We start from the raw sequence: 19,543 nt of genomic DNA on the forward strand, positions 1-19,543 counted from the left end.
CTGATCTTCCTTCCAAGAAGACTTCTGGTCTGTCCCATGTAAGCATTTTGGTCTTACAGTCTCTTTAAAAGTTTTTCACCTGTCTTTTTTTTTTTTTCTTAAAGATTTTTATTTATTTATTTGAGAGAGAAAGAGTGAAAGAGCAGGGGGAGGGGCAGAGGGAGAGAGAAAGGGAGAAGCAGACTTCCACCTGAGCAGGAAGCCTGACGTGGGGCTCGATCCCAGGACCCTGGCATCATGACCTGAGCTAGAGACAGATGTTTAACTGACCAAGCCACCCAGGTGCCCCTCACCTGTCTTTAATGAGAGCATCAGCTTCCTGAGGCCAGATGCTAAGTCCTCCACTTGCATTGCCTCTTAAACTCTTGCAAAAAATATTGGGGATAGGGACGCCTGGGTGGCTCAGTGGGTTAAGCTGCTGCCTTCAGCTCAGGTCATGATCCCTGGGATCGAGTCCCGCATGGGCTCCTTGCTCGGCAGGGAGCCTGCTTCTCTCTCTGCCTCTGCCTGCCTCTCTGCCTGCTTGTGTGCGCGCGCGCGCTCTCTCTCTCCTTCTGCCTGACAAATAAATAAATGAAATATTTTTAATAAATATTAGGGATAGTTAAGTACTTAATAAATATTTTATAGTTAAGTCTTAATAAATACTTGGGATTGTGGTAGTCTATCCATTGATTCTTGTTGTATATGAGAGGGGGATCTTGCTTTCCATTTTCAGTTAACCAAATATATGTAGCTTTCCTCTCTTCTTGCAGAGAATCTCTAGTAGTAATCAGTGAGAAAACTCATTTCTCAGAGAAATCACCCAAATCAGCTAATACATTAAAGTACTCCAAGGGTTTGGGCACCTGAATGGCTCAGTTGGTTAAGCATCTGTCTTCAGCTGATGATGTGAGGGTCCTGGGATCAAGTTCTGCATCCAGGTCCCTATTCATCGAGGAGTCTGCTTCTCCCTGTACTGTTCCCCTCTGCTCGTGCACACGCATTCTCTCTTTCACTCTCTCTCTCCAATAAATAAAATCTTTTTTTTGCTGAAAATTTTATTTATTTGGGGCACCTGGGTGGCTCAGTGGGTTAAAGCCTCTGCCTTTAGCTCAGGTCATGATCCCAGGGTCCTGGGATCGAGCCCCGCGTCGGGCTTTCTGCTCAGCGGCGAGCCTGCTTCCCCTTCTCTCTCTGCCTGCCTCTCTGCCTACTTGTGATTTCTCTCTCTCTGTCAAATAAATAAATAAATAAAATCTTTAAAAAAAAAAAAAGATTTTATTTATTTGACATCAAGCATCCATCTAGGAGATCATCTCTCAACCTAAGAACTAAACTGTAACTAGCTCTATTGAAATTCCCTTGTGGTCTTCATGTTTTCTGTAGAGCGGGGTTTTACCACATGCTGCCTTGCCTGCCATTCTTCTCTCTTCCTCTTTTTTTTTTTTTTTTTTAAAGATTTTATTTATTTATTTGTCAGAGAGAGAGAGGGAGAGAGAGCGAGCACAGGCAGACAGAGTGGCAGGCAGAGGGAGAGGGAGAAGCAGGCTCCCTGCCGAGCAAGGAGCCCGATGTGGGGCTCCATCCCAGGACGCTGGGATCATGACCTGAGCCGAAGGCAGCTGCTTAACCAACTGAGCCACCCAGGCGTCCCATCTCTCTTCCTCTTTGAAAAAGAGTGTTGGTGAGGGGAATTCTGCCCCCCACCCCTGGCCATTGCCCTCCAAGATGGCTGAGGTAATGGCAGATTGCCATCTGGCCCTGTTGTGCACATTTGACTCTATCCCGGGGTTTGGGGATGAAGATTTTGATGCTGATAGGCTCCCTTTCCCTGCAGGTCAGGCTGGGAAGCTGATGTACGTGATGCACAACTCAGAGTACCCTCTGAGCTGCTTCGCCCTCTTTGAGAATGGCCCTTGGCTTATTGCCGACACCAACTTCGACGTGCTCATGGTGAAACTCAAGGGCTTCTTCCAGAGTGCCAAGGCCAGCAAGATTGAGACACGGGGTACCCGTTACCAGTACTGTGACTTCCTAGTGAAGGTGGGCACAGTCACCATGGGGCCCAGTGCCCGGGGCATCTCCGTAGAGGTAAGACCTTGGGGAAGCAGGAGCAGTGTGTGCTGAAGGGCCGCTCAGCAGAGGGCCCTGCAGGTTTTCTCACCCCTCTGAATGCAGACAGGCACTTATGCCTTCCTCATCCCTGTCTCCAGGGCCTGTGTGCTCCTCTGTCCCTGTGCCCTTTACCTTTTTTTGAATCATTCAGGCTCTGGCCCCTGATGGGAATGGGACGCTGGGGTCAGAGCAGATAGAAGGCTTAGGAGAAGGGAAGGGATAGTCAAGGGACCAGTCACCCATCACAAGGACTGGAGCAAACCAGGGCAACTTTTTGTTCAGGTAACTTTTGGGAGGTGGGCCCTAAATCATGTGTCTACATACTTTTCCACAGTACAACTTAAGATAGGTCACAAAGGTTGTGTAGCAAGATGAGCCTTTCCTTTTGGCATGCTGTCGACTTTCTTTCATGGTAGAAAGAGGTGTGTAGGGGGGAAGACTTCATCTCTGAGGTGTATACTGGAAACCACAAAGAATGTGGCATAGCTGGCTTTGGAACCAGTGAAATTCCTCAGTCTACCACATGCCCAGCACTGTGTGAGATTTAAAAAAAAAAAAAAAAATAGGTGAGCTACAGGGGCCTGCCTTTTGAAAACGTATGATAGTAAACGAGCGAAGCTAAAACAAAGTGTTTCTGAAGTTAGTCTGTACATTCCCGGGCACAGATTGCTCTGGGAATTCAGGCCAATGAGAGCACTGCTGACTTTGAGGATTGGGATGCTTTCTTCAGGAGTAGCATGTAAAGAGAGACTTAAAATGTAGAGATACGGGGATAGATGAGACTCACAAAGCATTCCAGGTAGAGAAAAGGGCCTTAGCAGTAATTACTGCTCTGAAACTCCAGGAACCCCTGTGACCAAGATTTCCTGACCCCTTTTGGCTTGTGATACACCTCGCATTTGCTGAGACCCACTGGGAACCCACTGTCTGCCTGTCCTTCATATTTCCAGCTTTATGGTACAAATACATCCCAGTTCTTTCTTTACGTGTTTTTCCTTATGGTTACTAATTATTTTCCCTGCCATCTTTCCAGTGAAAAACTAGGAGAAAGGATTGAGAAAGTGTAAGATGTATCTCCTTTGGCCCCTGCCACATTGGTGGGGAAGTTACTTCTTAGGGTCAGGTGGGGTCCATTGTGGGGGTAATGTTTGGTCTTTTTTTTTTTTTTTTTTTTTTTTTTTTTTTGTAATGTTTGGTCTTAAAGAGACTTTAAGCATGTGTGTCTGCTTTGCCCCCTGTGGACACACACACAGATACATATACACTTTTACATTCTCTTGTTCTTCATTTTCTGTCAGAATTTTCTTGAGCTCTCCTTGGATCTTCATGTACCATAGCAGGGACTGTACAGTTCTGAGATCATCAGAAGGGGCCTGTATCCTGTCCTGGGTCTTGTGGGTTGGGGTTGTGGGTTGATAATTCCCAAGATGAGAATGTCAGAGATCCCTAAAGGGAATGTGGAATTCCTGGTGTGTGGCTTGAGTTTTTCCTATGGAGCAATACTGTTAGAAGGTGTGTGTCTTTGGCTTGGGGTTGGAGAAGATGGGAGCAGGGGGCAGGAGGTGCAAGAGAAGCAGAAGACCTCGTCCTTGCCTGCACTCACCCTTGTTCTCTGTTCTTTTGGTCCCCAGGTGGAGTATGGCCCCTGTGTGGTAGCTAGCGACTGCTGGAGCCTGCTGCTCGAGTTCCTACAGAGTTTTCTAGGCAGCCACACACCAGGGGCTCCTGCAGTGTTTGGGAACAGACATGATGCCGTCTATGGCCCAGCAGATACCATGATCCAGTACATGGAACTCTTCAATAAGATCCGCAAGCAGCAGCAGGTGCCGGTGGCTGGGATTCGTTAGTGACTGGTGGCTGCCTAGCTGAGCTCTGTCACCAGGGGGTCGGTGCAGGAAGAGCAGGGGCTGCACCCTGAGACCCCTGGACCCCAGAAACCCAGGGCAGACATGGAGGCTTCTCTCCCTCCTCTCAGCTGTGACTTTTGTTCTGGGGATCTGGACTCCCCTCCCCTGACCCTCACACACAGCCCCCCAGCAGCTGCTTCACCCTACGCCTTACTGGACTTGGCCTGTTCTCAAGAATGGTAATTACGAAGAGTGGAGAAGTGAGGAGCTTTCCTGCTTTAGGGAAAAGGTAGGACAGGGCTGTCCCTGCCCAGTGTTGGTGGGAAAGCAGTCTGTATCTCTAGCTGTTGCAGATTTGGCCTAGGTCCACAGTGGATGGACTGGGCTGGGCTGTGCTGGGCTGTAATAAAGGCCTCTTCCTCTACTCCAGGGATGCAGTTGGGCCTCTCCTGGAGAAGGAGTAGAAGGCATAACTTGGTGTGATGGCTGTCATTTCTTGACCTGTTTGCTGAAGTGAACTGTGAGTTGACTTTTCTAGGATACTGCCGGAGTCCTTTGGAGTCTCCCTCTGGCATCTTTCCATTCTGTTGTGAATGAGGTTAAGCCATAAGCCAAGCTGCTGTAACAAAGAGAACCTAAAGTACAGTGGCTCCTAGTAGAAGGTTCTTCTTCTCTCTTCTAATAGTACAGATGTAATCAGATGGTATGGGGCAGATTTAACTGTACACGGTCACCAGGACCTCAGGTTCCTTCTGTCTTGTTCAGCCAACTTTGGGGTGTTGACCTTGCCCACCAGGTCAAAGCAGACCCATCAGTTCCGTGTCTACAATACACCGGGGAAAGAGAGAGCAAAGCACTTTCTTTTTAAAGGATATGACCTGGAGTCCCTCAAATCAGTGTGGCCACACTTTGCTGAAAGGGGCGCTGGGACATAGAGCCTCTTACTTCGGTGACCATGTGTTCAGTTAAAACCCCGGGGCTTCCATGATTAAAAGATGAAGGAGAAAATGGATGTGGGGGCCTCGTCAGGGGCCTCTGCTACATGGAGCTCAATGTATGTGCCCCGGAGGGCCCTTGGTGGTTATTTTGGAGAGCACCCCCCCGGTAACGGAGTTATTTGTCAGTTGCATTGGGTTAGGGCAGGTGCCTGAGCCACTCGTGAGTTTCCCTGGCTTGGTCACACTGGGTAGTCCGTTCCACCCCCCTTGCCTAAGGGTTCACGGCTTCCTGAGCTCTTTGTCCTTGTTTCATTTGAGGCTCCAAGCTGCTCATTGGACTTATATCGCCTGCTCACCCAACTCAGGCTGCAGAAATGTTCACTTGGCTAACATTGATATATACAGGCAGGAATGGTCTGAGAAAACACTTTAGCGTATTTTACCACAGATTTGTCCTCAAGGATACTGTCCCTCACTGCAGGTACCTCAGAGAAATTAGTTTTAGATCTGACGCCTCTGCAACAGGAATCAGGAGACGGTCACATTTCCCTTGTAGCTTTGGCTGGCAGGAAGCTCAGTTGACTCCAGCTGCAGGACCGCAGAAGTAGAGCTGCTACTCTACTTCTTGTTTTCCTTTGCCCCTGGCTTTTTTGTTTGGTTCTTTCTTCTGTTTTTGCTTTTTTAAATTGAGGTGTATTTTAGATGTCATTTACAGACAATAAAATGCATACCTAGATCTTATGTTTTTGGCCCTCTGATTTATATTTGCTCTCGTCCAGCTTTATCTGTGTTTTTCTGCAGACTCCCTCAAAGCTTTTGTGAGATGAGACGGCATTTTGAAAACATACAGAGATAGAGTGTGATAAATGTGACTCAAGAAGTATGCATTTTATGGAGGGGTTCTGTGCTCTAAAAAGTAAAGAAGAGTATAAACTCCCTAACTGTACTTTGCCTTTTGATTTAATCTTGGCTCATACATTTCCAGCATTCTTCACTTTTCCCTTATTTCGAGCATACATTTAACCAAAGTCAAGTCCAGTGGACACCAGACCGGGCTTTATGAACTGCCACATTGGGTACTTCTGTCCACTCTTGTCCTTTGCATCAATTAAAAAAAGTTTATCCCTATAAAAGGCAGGTAATGCAATACATTTCTTCATTTAACAAATATGGCTCCTCTAGTGAGGTTGCCAAAACTGAGCTGGTAACTAGTGGGAAGGGTCCAGATGTCGTCCAGCTTTTATGTGCAAATCGGAATGGGACTTTCAAGAGTCGTTGAGGATTGTCAGTGTATCATTTTTGAAAGTTCAGGTTGAATGAAAGCTTAGGAGCATTGGTATAAATTTAAGGAATAAAGGGCATGGTGATCCTCATTTTATAGATGATAACTTAAATGTGTCTAGTTAATGGAGATGCCATGTGTTTGGTTTTAAATCTGATGTGGTTCCTTCTTTGCTAGACCTGTCTTCCTGAGTCTCCTGCCTCTGCTTCCAGAGGCTTTTCCCTTCTTCCCATCTGTATCCACCCCAAAATAGCAGAAACTGTGTTCTAAGACCCTGCTAACATGTCGGCTTGGTGAGTACCTTTGTCAGAGCTCTGCAGCGAAGCTGTAGGACTCCACTAGTCTTCCTTTTTTGGGAGATGGGGAGGTGGGGCTCCCACAGAGGCCATGCTGAGAGAGGAGGCTGCAGTTGGGACCAAACTCCAGACTTAGGACCCGTAGCTACTATCATGTGTCTAAGTGTGGCTCCTGGGCCTGTGTGTGGTGCCAGGTTATTTTAGGTGGAATGTGGAAAACACTTTTCTGTTAGTACTTACATCTTATTCTCATGCGTATTAGAAAAAAGCAGAACTAGCACTTTATTCCTTAGGATGAGGGTAAGTTTTTAAGGAAGAGTCCCTTTACAAGAACTGTTGAGTTCTTGCACAAATGATACCTGCAGATGGCAAACCCTGGGATGGCAGAAAGCAAATGGGTGGGATTTGGGGAACCCTGTATTCTACCTGTGTCTAGCCCATCACTTGTATCCATTCATGGTTCCTGCACTGGCTGTGCTTTCCTCCTGTGTCCCGTGCTCTTGTGATTCTCTGTATTCCTGTTCCCAGGCTGCCTCCTGCTTGCTTGCCTCAGATCTTGAGTACCAAATAGTCAGTCACGTTTCCCCCGCCATCTGTTGGTGTCCCTGCTCCTCTGAAGGAATACCTAGAGACTGACCACTGGTCTCCATCACCAGGTCAGCCCCAGCCCAGTGTGTCCAGTATTCATTTGTGGGGCTTCAGTGAGACTTTTCTTTCCGAATCCTGGATGATAAAGGAAAGCAGTTAGAAATTCCCACCTCCTCATGCCCTCTAGGTGTCAAGAGTGGAGACTCTGCGAACATAGGAAGGGCAATAGGCTGAACATTTTGAAGCTGTGCATATAGTAGATCTGGAGCCAGGTGGGGCTGATGGGTGGTACATACCTGTGATTCCCAGTATTGTCTTTCCCTTACAACAGCCTCCCTCTCTGTATCTGCCGCTGTCTGGACCCCTTGGGCTGCAGGCCCCAGTCACAAGTGCCATGTGGCATGGCTAAAACCAGTTGTATCACAAATTTGGTCCTCTCTTGGGGGTTGGTGTCTTTGGACTTAGAGTAGTCTCTTCTTGAGGATAGACTCTCCCCCAAGGTGAGTTTCTGCCATTATGTAGAGCATTCCAAAATCAGTCTCTTGGATTACAAGGGACCCTTTAGGTCACCTCGTTTGACCATGATTCAGGACTCAGATCTTTACATCATCCCTCCCAGAGGTCATGCAGCCTTCACTTGGTCTCATCTAGGGAAATCCCTTCTCTGTGTATTCCATTGCTTTTCTCAGTAACTGAGACAAATGCCAAACAAGACAGAACAAGCCTATCCTTTCCCTCCTGGAACATGGAGACTGTATTGTGCTTAATGAGGGAGTTTTTTTCTTAGTTGGTGCAGGAGTGTGAGCGGACGATGACTCTCAAGTAGCGGTTCGAACTTAGGGCAGCCTAAGCCCCAAGGGGAGCCCTGAGAGGACAAAGATGCCTCGAACTCTATGTGTATATATGTGTGTAGTTTGTGGGGAATAGGATTTGTAGGGTTCATTAGAGGATCTCAAAGCTCTGTGATCTATAAGAGGGTCTCTAAAAGAGCAGATCCAGAAGGGAAACGGGAAGGCAGAGGTAAAGCAGATGTGAAATACATCCTGCTGGCTTATCATATGCATTTATATGTCCTATATATAAATATATGTATCTTTTGTCCCAAAGGCAGAATTCAGTATTGGAAATCTGTCATGTAGGAAGGGCAAAGCTAGGGATGTGGAGGTGACAGGTATTCCAAGGCTGCTACTAAAGGAGAGAGAGCACTGGTTTAGAAGACAGGTAGCTGGGTGCTGGCCATAGTACTGACCTGAACCTCCTTGGTAACTTCAGTCAAGTTGGCCTTTCTCGGTCTCATCTGTAAAGTGGGAATAAATGATGCCTACTACCCATTTTTCATAGGCTTGTTGAGGGGCTCAAAGGAGAGTAGATGTCAAAAGCTTTGTAGGTGAGGAGATGCCCTCTCTGCTCTTGCTGCTGCTTCTTTTTTTTTTTTTTAAAGATTTTATTTATTTATTTGTCAGAGAGAGAGAGAGAGCGAGCGAGCACAGGCAGACAGAGTGGCAGGCAGAGGCAGAGGGAGAAGCAGGCTCCCCACAGAACAAGGAGCCCCATGCGGGACTTGATCCCAGGACACTGGGATCATGACCTGAGCCGAAGGCAGCTGCTCAACCAACTGAGCCACCCAGGTGTCCCAGCTCTTGCTTCTTCTTCTTTTTTTTTTAAATTTTATTTATTTATTTGACAGAGATCACAAGTAGGCAGAGGCAGGCAGAGAGAGAGGAGGAAGCAGGCTCCTGGCCAAGCAGAGAGCCCGATGCGGGGCTCGATCCCAGGACCCTGGGATCATGACCTGAGCCGAAGGCAGAGGCTTTAACCCACTGAGCCACCCAGGCGCCCCCTCTTGCTTCTTTTTTTTTTTTTTTTTTTTTTAAAGATTTTATTTATTTATTTGTCATAGAGAGAGAAGCGAGAGTGAGCACAGGCAGACAGAGTGGCAGGCAGAGGCAGAGGGAGAAGCAGGCTCCCCGCCAAGCAAGGAGCCCGATGTGGGACTCGATCCCAGGACGCCGGGATCATGACCCGAGCCGAAGGCAGCTGCCCAACCAACTGAGCCACCCAGGCGTCCCCTCTTGCTTCTTTTTAATGGTGCTGAAGGTACTGGTGTTTGGTTAGGATGTTTAAGCTGGGATATTATGGGGGCACCTGGCTGGCTCAGTTGGAAGAGCATGCGACTCTTGATCTCGTGGTTATGAGTTTGAGTCCCATGCTGGGTATAGAGATTACTTAAAAATAAAATCTTTAAAGAAAAAAGTGGGGAAGTTATGGGGTCATACTATTTGGTGGCAAGTTAAAATTCTCCCCCAGTGGAAAGAATGCTATTGTAATAGACAACGAGCAGTGAGAGAGGGTCCCAAGAAAGTATACAATAGTATAGGTATGTTTTTTAAACAGATCAATGAGCACAGTGTATGGCCCATCTCTGGAGCACTGAATTCTATTTTTAATACTTACCTACAGTGATAAGATTTTACTTGTTCTACAAACTGAAGGGAAAGAGGCTCTGCTTAAAAACAAAAGGGAGGGGGGCGGAATTGACTGTATCTTCTTTGTGGAACATACCCATCCCTGTTTCCCCTCATTTCCCAGGCCTTAGTTGTGCCTGTCTCTGAACTGTGTTTGTGTGGTACCATGTGTATTGTAATCATGCTCATTACCAGTTGTGTCTTTAAAGGAAGCTCGGTGTTTGATTCTATTTTCCATTTCTTGTTGATGAACCACTGAAGTTCTTAACTCTGAAACTACACTAAAACCTTTTTGTTAGCTATGCTGCATAGCCTTCTCATATTTGGATTATCCAAAATAGTCTTCTTATTCTGCCTCCATCTAATACACAATTCTCAAACTCTTTAGTCTCAGGACTCCTTGATGCTTTTAAAAGTTCCAAAGACCTTTTGTTTATGTAGGTTATACCTATTGATATTTGCCTTATTAAAACTTATGAGAAAAAAGGTATTCATTTAAAGATAAAATAAGTCCAGTGCATCTTAACATAAATATTTTCATGAAAAATGACTTTTTTTTTTCAAGCAAAAAACTTACAAAAGTGACAATATTTTATATCTTTGCAAATCTCTTGAATGTCTGGTGTAATTGAAGACAGTGGATTCTCATACCTGTTCTTCATTTAATCTATTAAAATTTGTCATTTTGATTGAAGAATGTGACTCCAACCTCACAGATGTGTAGTTGGAAAAGGGGAGGGGTATTTTAACAATCTTGACCCATAATTGTGCATATTCTTTGAAACTACATCGCAACTCTGCTGTTAGTTGCAATGCAGAATCTCAAATTCTATCAGTAAACTTTTTGTACTCTGTTATATAATAATATTCATTGGTTTATTTTGTACCTGAAGGGATCTTTTACTGATACCTGATTTTCTAGCATCATGCATTGGTCGTTTGGAAAACATTGCAGATCTTTTAGGTGCTGACACATTTTGTTATACGAGAAAAAAATCATATTAACATCACCACTGTTCTCATCAGGAAAGTCTTGGGAGGCTATTAAGTTCACAGCGGCAGTTACAGGTTTACAAAATTCGAAGTTTTGCTTGAGAGCTTGAGTTTCATCATTGCTAACAAGTGCTGTCAGGCTCACTTTATCTTTGAGAAAATCTCTGTCAGACACCCAGAGCTGACAAAATAGAGTTTTTCTGTTAGCTTTCTTTCAAGTAAAAATGGTATTCCATGAAGAAAGTTACTAATTCATCTCAGAATGCGGAGAAATTGCACAAGTGCTTTTCCTCAAGAGAAAGATGGTACTTAGGTAAGAAATAGAAGCACTTAAAAAAAAAAAAGAAATAGAAGCACTTTATGCATATGTCTATTTAATCATGTAGAATAGTATTGAAAAGATGGGTACTTAAAATAATTTTTAGTATTTCATCAAAGATTTCTAAAGTGAAACAAGTTTTATTTTTTCCTGTGAGTGGGTGACAGTGAAGAGTACATTGACTGATAGCACAGTTGAGTGCTGTTGCCTTGATATGTGCTAAGGCAGCAGTAATTTTATCCATTGTTACTTTTTTTCATCAGTGCAAATGTCATCACTTTGACAAAACCAAATAATGTCTTATTATGATGAAAATAGTTTTGATCTCAGGGACCCTATGAAAGTGTGTCAGGGCTCCACAGGCCACACTTTGAGAACCGCTGATCCAATATATGCTCAGGGCACTGAGAATCCTTTCCCCCTAGATTGCTATTCTGAGAACACACCTTCCTTCAGAAGTCTTAGGTGTTCCAAAACCTCTCAATAAAAGCACCTATTATGTGTGGGGCATTTTGCTAAGGAATTAACATTGAAAAAGGTACAATCTTGAATCTCCAAAAATTTGGGGGGGGGGTTTGGGGAGCAAGGGGAGAAAACTGCTAATAAAGGAGTTAAAATGTAAGATAAGATTTTTAAAACGAATTAAAGGTGATAGGCAACAAAGGGAATGCCAAATTTTTAGACCCTACTTTGAGCTCATGAACCACATGGCAAATCCTCATCAAATCAGTTGCGGAGTCCTTTCCTTCCATCATCAAACCTCTTAAAAATGGCCAGGTTAATTACCTTTAGACCTGTTTTTACACTTATGTAAGCTTGGCTGCAGGCATTGTAGTTTCATGCTTACACATGCACTGGCTGTTTCTGCCTTCTAATTTTGCTGTTCTTGAGCTTTTGTGATTCTTTATTTCATATTGACAAGTGTGTAGCCTTGAGCTACTATAGCTGTTAATTCAGATGTTTGTTTTCTTTGTCCTTCTATTTACACTTAAGTCTTTACCTGCTTTAGCCATGTGTTGAGTGACGTAACAGTGTTGGTCTGGTATTTGTAAACTGGGTGGGGGTGGTGGTGAAACGTCACCTCCCGCAATTTATGTCAGAACAATGCAGCCTCTGGAGGAAATCTTTAAGACTAGTAGAAATAGCCGCTGTTGTTTCCCTGTGGTCTGCATCCCTACGATCTGCTGAACTTCTTAAGTTTTTGGCTGTGAGCCTCTTCCTTGGGGGGATTTCCATAAAACAGCTGGGTCCCGCCTGGGTCATCAGTGGCAAAAGTCAGACACGTGCTCACTGTCCGGTAGCCAATAGTAACTTTTGCAAACGCAGCCTCAGGAAACCCCAGGGTTCGGAGGCTGCTGCTTTCCGAACGACAATGTTAGCAATCAGTCTTTTAACAGAATAAAACAAAAACATAGGATAATGACAAAGGCTTCCACCCTTGGCAGTGGGGAGAGATGTTAAAGGAGCTCCAAAAGGTGTGCGGGGAACTAGTGTGGATGGAATTCCTTCACTGTTCCACGGGCTGAAGTACTGGGGAGAAGGGGGCGGAGATGGGCTCTTAGAGTCTGGCCCTTTAAGGAGGAGGAGAGCCTTAAGACTCTGTACCTTTAAGAGTCTCTTTGTCTGGAAACCTCCTTATTTACCCTCCTGTGCTTCAACCAAACTTCGACCCGCGATTCACAACGCCCCTCTACGCTGCCGCCCCTTACGCCAGGCTCAAATCGGCCGCACGTTTGTGGCTAACCCTAAACTTTGCGCCCGCGGCGCGAACCTTCAGAGAGGCAGTCTGTGCCGGGGTCGGGGCCGAGCGCTGCGCCGTTGGCGCAATGCGGGGTCCGGGGGGCGGGGCTCCGGCGGGCGGGCCAATGGGCGGGCAGGGGGCGGGGCCGTGTTCGGTTGTCTCGCGCCCTGGTGACAGCTCGCGCGTGCTGATGATGGCGGTAAATAGAGGGGGGGTCGGGGAGGGGGCGGAGGAGGTAGGGAGGCAGCCAAGGGGGTAGCTCCAGGGGGTGGGGGGACGGGGACCGGGGAGGACGCGACGGCCTGGGAGCCCGTCCTAAGACTCGGAGGCGGGGACAGGAGTCTCCGGCACACTGGCCCTCCCCTTTAAAGAAGCCAAATCCTCACACACCGGGTGAGGGGCGACAAGGCGGCGCGCGCCTCGCGGGCGGGAGGAGCGGCGGCAGGGGGCGGGACCGCGGCGCCGGCGGGCTGGGGGTGCCCGGGGCGGGGGCCGGCGGAGGCAAGAGCCGGCAGTCGGGGCGCGCCAGAGCATTATTTTGGCGGGGTGGGTTACGACTGGATTGGGGGTTAAAAAAAAAAAAAAAAGCCTTGAGAGGAGAAGCGAAGGAAGGTTTAGGGACTGTGGGGGGAATGGGTCTAAGAATGAGATGAGGAGGATTAAGGGGAGAAAGGGTTAGAAGGCAGGGAGAGAAGGAGTGAGAAAAAGCCAGCCAACGAGGTAGAAAGGAAGCAAAACCCAGGGTGGGTGTTAAGGAAGCCAACAGGGAATGAGGTTAGGAAGACCAGGTATGGGGTTAGGTTTAAGAGCAGGGGTTTGAGGAAGAGAGCTTTGTAGGGGATGGTAGCAGGGTGAGGGTGCTGGGGGGAAGAGTTGGAAGTGGAAGGCAAGGAGGAGCAGAGCTGGGGTGCTAGTTGGGAGTAGAGGAGAGAGGGTGATGAAGAGCCAGACGTGACAAGGGTGTGAACTAGTGCAGAGCGAGAGGAGCTGAAGGACTAGGACCCGCGGTGGGGTGGGAATCGCGAGGTTCTGAGAAAGGTATGGGTTAGTGGGTGGGCGATGGGTGTAAATTCTTGAAAGTGAGGGAGGGTGAAATAGATACTGGACGAGTACCAGGTGGAGTTAGGAATTAGCGTAGTGGAAGGGTGAATGGAAACAGATGAGAGGTGAGGCGTTTATAGGACAATTCTGGGGCCAGACAAGCTGAAAGGAGAAAAGAGTAAGGGTGTAAAGGAGTGATGGCCGTCTGGGACATGGTAACTGGGGAATTGTGTTAATTGACGAGGTTCGGCCAGATCCAAGGTAAAAACAGTGAGGTGGAGAGATGGGGCTAAAAGGGGATGGTGAGAGAAGCAAGGAAGAGATGGGCCCTGGGATTTAAAGGATGAGATGGGGTGTAAGGGAAGAGAATAGGATTAAGGGAATTTGGAGAAGTCCTGCTGGATGAAGAACTGGACTAGACTGTGCAGGAGTGGGAATCAAATGTGCAGGTTGTGGGGAGATGTTCCAGAAAGTCTGCATGGGTCAGGGCACAGATGCTATAGTGAAGGATCAAGTGTAGGGAGCCTTTGGTGCAGAAGAGGAAGAACCATGGTGAGTGAACAGAGACCTAGAGATAGGAGTAAACACTAAAAAGTAAGAGTGGAGATTGGGGGGCGGTGGTGGGTGTTTGCAGGAAAAGAGTTCTTTGTTGAGAAGAGAACTGTGTGTTGAAATTGTGGGTCCTTTTGTCTACAAAAGTAGGAAATTCCAGAAACCTGTCTTTCTCTTCAAGGCATCATGAATCTGCTTCCACCTCTCATTGTTTTTAATTAGACTTTGATGTCTACTTTGAAAAGATGAGGCCCATTTTGATTTGATTTTGTTCTGTGAATGATGAAGCATCAACTCGATGTTGAAAACCTCTGCATTTCGCTAGTGTTGTGATGATGGGAATACAGGTTTTATTTACTTACAGTATGGCTCTGCCTGTGTGGTGTGATAGTGTTGTGTTGTAACAGGGTGTACCTGACAGCACTGAGCTGAGTGCTTTAGCCACAGCACATTCATTTTCAATGGAGAGCCTACTGTTGTTGAGATAGAGAAGGATGAACATCTTTTTGTTTTGATTTCTGCCTAATTGTTTTTTGGTAGTTGGAGAATATTGAGAAATCATTTCAGAAGAGAGCAAATAACCAACTAGGGAAGTTTGCTGAGGAAGAGATTTAAATCAGGACTGTGAGGGCTTTGAGTTCCTAAGCTGCCTTTAGCTTTATGTGGGACATTTCACACTGTGGTAGGTGACTTACTCATTAACTAAATAGAATAAAGAAAAGGAGATTTGTAGAACAGTAGAGGATTTTAGAGTGGGACTTCTTTTTTAGGTTAAGTAGTGAATTTATGAGTAATTTTTTTTTTATCATGAAAAAGCCTCCATACAATAATGCAATGTCTTGGACAGCTCCACTGCCTCTCCTGTTTTGTAGTTGTGACTAAAGAAGGCCATATTAATATTAATTTCCTAGAAGCTTTTGATTTTTAAGACACTTCTGGAAATATAAAGGAAGATGAGAAATTTGGGACAAAATTTAGATTATTCTTGCTATTTTGTTTGATGATTTTTATTCTGAAGCTTTTATATTTAGTTATGAATGTGAATGATTATTACTTTTTATTTGATAGTTCCAAAGGATAGCTATAATTTACTTAAGGAAAAAATGCCAACCGATCTTGAGAATCTTATTTGTGGTTATTTTATTAGCGTACATTCAGATATATAAAGATAACTTTTTTCCAAAGTTGTATAAATTTTGAATTGCCACCGTTTTGTGGGTTTTTGTGTAAATGGCAAAGATGATAGCATTTGTAACAGCAAAGTTATATTTTGATTAGTGGTTATCAGAATCACTGATGTTAATTTATGTCAGTTTAGAATCTAAAATCTATCTGGATTCAACTTCTATGTTCATGGATTCTGGATTCTCTTAGGCAGATGGTCAAGGTGACCACATTGATTTTGTAATTTAATAGAAGATTTTTATTTTTTTTTAAGATTTTATTTATTTACTTGACAGAGAGAGACCAAGCAGGCAGAGAGGCAGGCAGAGAGAGAGAAAGGAGGAAGCAGGCTCCCTGCCAAGCAGAGAGCCCGATGCGGGACTCGATCCCAGGACCCTGAGATCATGACCTGAGCCAAAGGCAGAGGCCAATAGAAGATTTTTAGAAATTACTATTTTTGCTGCTAAATTTCAAGAGGATTAGTCTGAAATGTAAACTTTTGAGCTGAAGAGTAACTTTGTTGTGGGGCACCTGTTTCTGTAGGATGTTTGTGCATATTCCCTTCCTGTCTAGATAGGTTTGGTATTACTAGTAGGTTGTACTCTGTTTATGGTTTTGCCATTTTTGAAATGTAATTTCAAATGTAATTGTTTTATATTTGATGTCTTCATGTAAATAATTTTAGACTTATTTGATGTTGATGAAGAAGGGAAAAAGTCTGTTTGGGTTCTTTTGTCTCTATCTGCCGTAGTAGTATGCTAAATACACTGATTCTTATTGGGAATGGTTGTTTCTCATTGATATTTCTAAAACTGAAAATGGGTAATCTTTTGGTTCAGATAATACTATTCATCAATAAGGACTCAGTGATAAATGTAAGCTTTGTTTTCATTTGCTCAAGTGAACTCAGTTGAACTTTATTTTGCTTATAATCTTGTTTGCTAAGCAAAAAACTTTTAAGTTCTATATTCAGATTTGAGTGAGTAGGTTTTACATACTTAAATGTTTTTCTGATTAATTGTAGATTCTTTGGATGGGAAGAGACCTTGAAAGGACCTCTAGTTTATCCTGCAACTTCAGTCAATATCCCACTTAAATCATCCCAGGTAGATACAAATTTATCCTGTTTTCATAAATCTTCAGAGAGAATGTGGCAACCTTTGTAGATAATCTTTTCTGGTATTTAATTATTTTCTTTATTAGGACAGTCTGCCTTCTGTTTAACCAGCATCCACCTAATACTATATTTGTATGTGTTCTCTGTTGCCCTGTTCTCCATTTCTGAGTAAAAATATGTGCTTACTATAGTATTAAGGGGACCCTAGTTCTTCATAAACTTAATAACAGTAGCTGTCCACATATATGCTTTTATGCCGCCCATTGTTATAAGTTCTTTGTAGATTGGAACTCGTTCACTCCTAGCAGCAACCCTATGAGGTTGGTGGTGTTACTGTTCCCATTTTACATGTGATGAAATAAAGTCTCCTTGAGATTAAATGACTTGTCCTCAAGGATTCACTCAGACTTTTTTTTCCAGTTGTAGAATTCTACCAAGTGGTGGGGATAGGACTTGAACCTTGGCATTTTGCAGGCTGTCTCTGCTCTGGTATTACCTCTGCTTGACGGTTATGAACTGATCAGTCACCATGTTCTTCTCCAGATTAAACAGTGCTAGTTTATCTTATCCCTTAACCTGTCCTGTTTGCCAGTCCTTAGATTATCCCTGTGGTTCTGTTACTGACCTCTCCTTAGTGGCTTGCTAGATGGGGAACCTGGGACAAACACCATGAGGGCTGTGGCTAATGCAAAGATTACATCAGGGTTCTTACATGCCCTTATTTTTTTTCTTTACAAAATGGTGTTCATAAAACAAAACAATCTAAAACCAGTAAAAATGCCTAAGTGCATTGCAGATAAATGGTTACCTATCTATCTTTTTCACTTAAAAAAGGACTCGTTATAAACCATATAGGTTTATAGTTGAGAGATTGTTGCCCATTGAGGAAAAATGGAACTCCAATTTCAGTGCAGATGTCTGTAAGCAAAGTGTGTTCAGATTCTGCCTGGTTTTTTACTGTCTTCTCTTTATGTGTGTCTGTGCAAACAATATACTAAATATATTTATGTATGCTTTAATTTGGTTAAGTAAATTGATCCACCCTTTTTATTAAGACTTTATTTATTTATTTTTTTAGAGCAGCTTTAGATTCACAGCAAAATTGAGAGGAAGGTGCAGAAATTTCTCGTATCCCCCTGCTCCCTTACATGTCCAGCCAGCCTCTCCCATTATCAACATACCCTCACCAGAGTGATTCATTTGTTATAGTTGATCCACTCTCATTTTTAAAAAATAACTAATAATTAGTGTTTATTATGTGCCCAGCATGAGCTAAGTATGTGAATTGTTTGAAACTCTCAGCAACCCTGTGAGAGAGCTTCTGTTGTTAACACTCTTTTTTTGTGTGTGACTTGATATTTTTATTATGTTTCAGGCTTATGGAAAAGTTTCAAAGATAGTGTGGAAACTTCTCTGTTCCCTCATTCAGATTCACCAGTTGCTTTCATTTGCCCCATTTGCTTTATCATTTTCTTTCACTTGAATATTTTTCAAGAAAAGTTGAAAGAAAGTGGGTAAGAAGGCCTTATTTTCAGGACCCTGAGATCACGACCCAAGCCGAAGGCAGAGGCCCAACCCACTGAGCCACCCAGGCGCCCCAAGAAGGCCTAATTTTAAAAAGAAAAGGTGGCGGTACCTGGGTGGCTCAGTCAGTTAAGCATCTGCCTTCAGCTCAGGTCATGTTCCCAAGGTACTAGGATTGAGCCCCATGTCAGGCTCCCTGCTTAACTTCTCTCTCTCGTTTTGCCCTTCTCCCTGTTCCTTTTCTCTGTCTCAAATAAATAAAATCTTAAAAAAAAAATAAAAAGGAAAGGGGAGAATGTTTTTTTTTTTTTTTTTTTGGTAAGTGTGAGAATGTTTTGAATGTATATTAAGTTGGTATGTTTGGTTTGATTTTATTTATTTATTTATTTATTTATTTTAAGATTCTATTTATTTATTTGACAGACAGAGACCACAGGTAGGCAGAGAGGCAGGCAGAGAGAGAGGAGGAAGCAGGCTCCCTGCTGAGCGGAGAGCCCGACTTGGGGCTTGATCCCAGGACCCTGAGATCATGACCTGAGCCGAAGGTAGAGGCTTTAACCCACTGAGCCACCCAGGTGCCCCTTATTTTTTTTTTTTAAGATTTTATTTATTTATTTGTCAGAGACAGGGAGAGAGAGTGAGCGAGCACAGGCAGACAGAGAGGCAGGCAGAGGCAGAGGGAGAAGCAGGCTCCCTCCCTGCCGAGCAAGGAGCCCAATGTGGGACTCGATCCCAGGATGCTGGGATCATGACCTGAGCCGAAGGCAGCGGCTCAACCAACTGAGACACTCAGGTGCCCCAAGTATGTTTGATTTTAGTTAATTTCACCTGTGAATGACAAATTTGTAGGCCCCTCCCTTGTCAGCAAAAACCATGTCATGGTGTACACCTCTGATGGGGACCTTCTTAGCATCTGGCATGATGTGTCCACACACAAGGAAGTCCTCAGGATATGATAACTGTTAATGACATATGGGTGATTATTATGTTTTTAAGGATTTTATTTATTTGAGAGAGAGAGCGTGCATGAGTGGGGGAGGGGCAGAGGGAGAGGGAAAAGCAGACTCCCCACTGAGTGAGGAGCCCAATGTGGGGCTTGATCCCAGGAGGACCCCAAAATCATAACCTGAGCTGAAGTCCAACACTTAATGGACTGAGCCTTTCACGCACCCCATTTGGGTGATTGTTATGTGTAAACAGGAGTCACAGGCCTGTTCATCACTGTGACTGAGACATATTTAGGTGAAATACATATATTGAAGATCCTTATGTAGCATCAAGGAGCTGGAAGAAATCTAAGTGCAGAATGTACTTCTTAAGAACCAGGTTGCAGTTAATACAAATAGGTTTGCCTTATGATAGAGGAATGAATATAAATATCCTAAGATGTTATTACCTTCCTCCAAAGTAAATCTAAATTTTGAGAGTCTTTTCAGTTGTCATCATATATGGAGATGTAACTGACTCCATCCCACTACTATCTTCCAGCTCATCCTCAGTCTTTATTAAAATGGTAGCTAGTCCATTTCGTAAAAGCATGACCTGCAGATTGAGGCCTGTTCAGTTTTAGTATAAGGAC

At 44.4% G+C, this 19,543-nt stretch overlaps 1 protein-coding gene across 1 annotated transcript in view; it reads left to right on the forward strand.

Moving 5' to 3' along the window:
• MED20 (mediator complex subunit 20) overlaps positions 1–19,543 on the forward strand; it is a 48,664-nt gene that overhangs the window by 7,662 nt on the left and 21,459 nt on the right. Inside the window, exons 3-5 of the mRNA XM_047734369.1 lie at positions 1,820–2,073; positions 3,729–7,548; positions 16,348–16,429. Of these exons, the coding sequence (XP_047590325.1) occupies positions 1,820–2,073; positions 3,729–3,944 (470 nt within the window). The 3' untranslated portion in view covers positions 3,945–7,548; positions 16,348–16,429. The remainder of the gene's footprint in view (positions 1–1,819; positions 2,074–3,728; positions 7,549–16,347; positions 16,430–19,543) is intronic.

The sequence above is a fragment of the Lutra lutra genome, chromosome 6, assembly GCF_902655055.1.
Source record: "Lutra lutra chromosome 6, mLutLut1.2, whole genome shotgun sequence".
NCBI classification, from domain to species: Eukaryota; Metazoa; Chordata; class Mammalia; order Carnivora; family Mustelidae; genus Lutra; species Lutra lutra.